This window comes from Aplysia californica, unplaced genomic scaffold (assembly GCF_000002075.1).
Source record: "Aplysia californica isolate F4 #8 unplaced genomic scaffold, AplCal3.0 scaffold00002, whole genome shotgun sequence".
Lineage (NCBI taxonomy): Eukaryota > Metazoa > Mollusca > Gastropoda > Aplysiida > Aplysiidae > Aplysia > Aplysia californica.
Genome location: NW_004797272.1, coordinates 3318766 through 3320643, shown reverse-complemented (window position 1 = coordinate 3320643; position 1878 = coordinate 3318766). Strand labels below are relative to the sequence as shown.

Genomic DNA, 1878 nt, shown 5'->3' with positions numbered 1-1878 from the left:
CATAGTCACATTTGAGGAGCATGAATAGTTTGCTTGTTTAAAGAGAGGAAAGCATGGTTTGGGGAACTTTGCTTTTGTTTGTTCGTTTGCTTGAGTAAAGAGGTGCATTTGAGGAACATTTGTTTATTTGTTTGTCTCTTAGTTTGTTTGTTTGCTTGGTGGAATTCCAGCATAGTCACCTTAGAGGAACATGAATGGTTTGTTCGTCTGAGGAAAGGGAAGCATAATTTGGGGACCGAGAGACACCTGGGAGCAAGATCCAGAGGCAGATCTATACCTGGGGCACAGCTGGCTGAAGGTGGAGAAGATCACAAAGAACAGAGACAGGTGGAGAGCCCTTCTTTAGTTCTAGTAGAGGTTTTACGGCGCTGGCATAAGGTCATATGAGCGCCAGAGGATTTAAAGGTGTTACAAGAGAGCAAAGAATTCTACACTTAGGGTAAAATTCTGTGCAAGAGAGTAACAAACATAAAAAAACCCACACCAGAGCACCCGCCAAACAGTTTGTTTGTTTGTTTGCTTGTTTGAGAAAAGAGACACAGTTTGAGGAGCATTTAATTTGTTTGCAGAGTAAAGAAAAGCATTTGAGGAACTTTTGTTTGTTTGTTGAATTGAGTAAAGAGAACCATTCGATGAAAATTAATTTTGCGAGTTTTGTTTTTGTTTGTTTTCTTTGTTTGCTTGTTTAAGTTAAAAAGAGAAACATTTGAGGAACATTCGGGTTTTAGAAATTGAAGCATTTAACGAACACTTGCTTATTTCTTTTGTTTCGCTTGTTTGTTTGTTTTGTTTTTGTTTTTGTTTTGTTTTTAGTAAAGAGCTGCACATTAACACAATAACGATCTTTTAGTGCACGGGAAGAGTTAGTCGGACAGACAGAAAAAACAAACAAAGTAACAGAAAAAGAGGCAATAACTTCCCTGAGTGGAGCCATCCAACAACCCACTTACAGTAATGGTCGCTTTTAAGGACAAGCGGGCTAACCCAGATTTCGGAGGTTTCCAGAAATCTTGACCAAAACCAAAAGTGGTCATTGCCCTACCAATAGGAGAAGTTAGGTTTCAGTGGTGCGTATATGTGTCTAGTTATATAGCAACATCTCCTTGTCTTTTAAAGAGACAGAACAAGGGTCCAAAAACTTTAACTTCAATTTTCTCAAAACAGCATTTTTCGGGATAGCCCTCTTGTGCTTAGAAGCGACCAGTTAAAGTTAAGGACAACGAAACGCGAAGGAGTTTTATGCTTTAGTAAGAGGAAAACTTCTTACAATAACACAATAAATAGGCTATCTCCATAGCAGAGCATAATCTGACCCAGTTGTAAAAGTTGGTGGTTTTCAGTGGTTCTGGTTTGGTTCGCTCTTTCTTTCCTGTCAAACGTCTATCGTCCTTATCTCTCCTCCTTCTTTGTTGTGTTTCTTACTCTCTTCGCCTCTAATCTCCGGCACTCATACGACCTAATTATGTTGTAAATGCCGTAAAACTCTTGTGGGTTGATTTGTTTGTTTGTTTGTTTAAGTAAAGAGAAGCACACCGACACAATAATGGTCATTTACAGCTGGGAAAAAGTAAGCAATACAGACAGACAGAAACAAGACAGGGAAAATAAAGGACAAAGGAGTAGGATCTACCAGTGGCGTTCTCTAATCACCCGCGTAAAATCCTTACTAAAACGAAACTGAAACCCAGAGGGAAAAAGTAGAAAAAGGATAAGGGTGGTGTGAAAAAGGGAGGAAAGAATGCAGAGAATAAAGATTGTGACTATAATTGCTAGTGTTAGCGCTTTACTTTTACTCCCCCACTGACACGATCTACATCATGTCTGACGCGGGCTGCTTCCGCCCTGCCAGCTACTTTTTAATTAATTTTTTTTTTAATT

General features: G+C 39.1%; 1 protein-coding gene across 1 annotated transcript in view; it reads right to left on the bottom strand.

The window, feature by feature from the left end:
- Window positions 1-1878, bottom strand: part of LOC101853896 — a 10852-nt gene that overhangs the window by 885 nt on the left and 8089 nt on the right. Inside the window, exon 3 of the mRNA XM_013091457.2 lies at window positions 278-292. Within this exon, the coding sequence (XP_012946911.1) occupies window positions 278-292 (15 nt within the window). The remainder of the gene's footprint in view (window positions 1-277; window positions 293-1878) is intronic.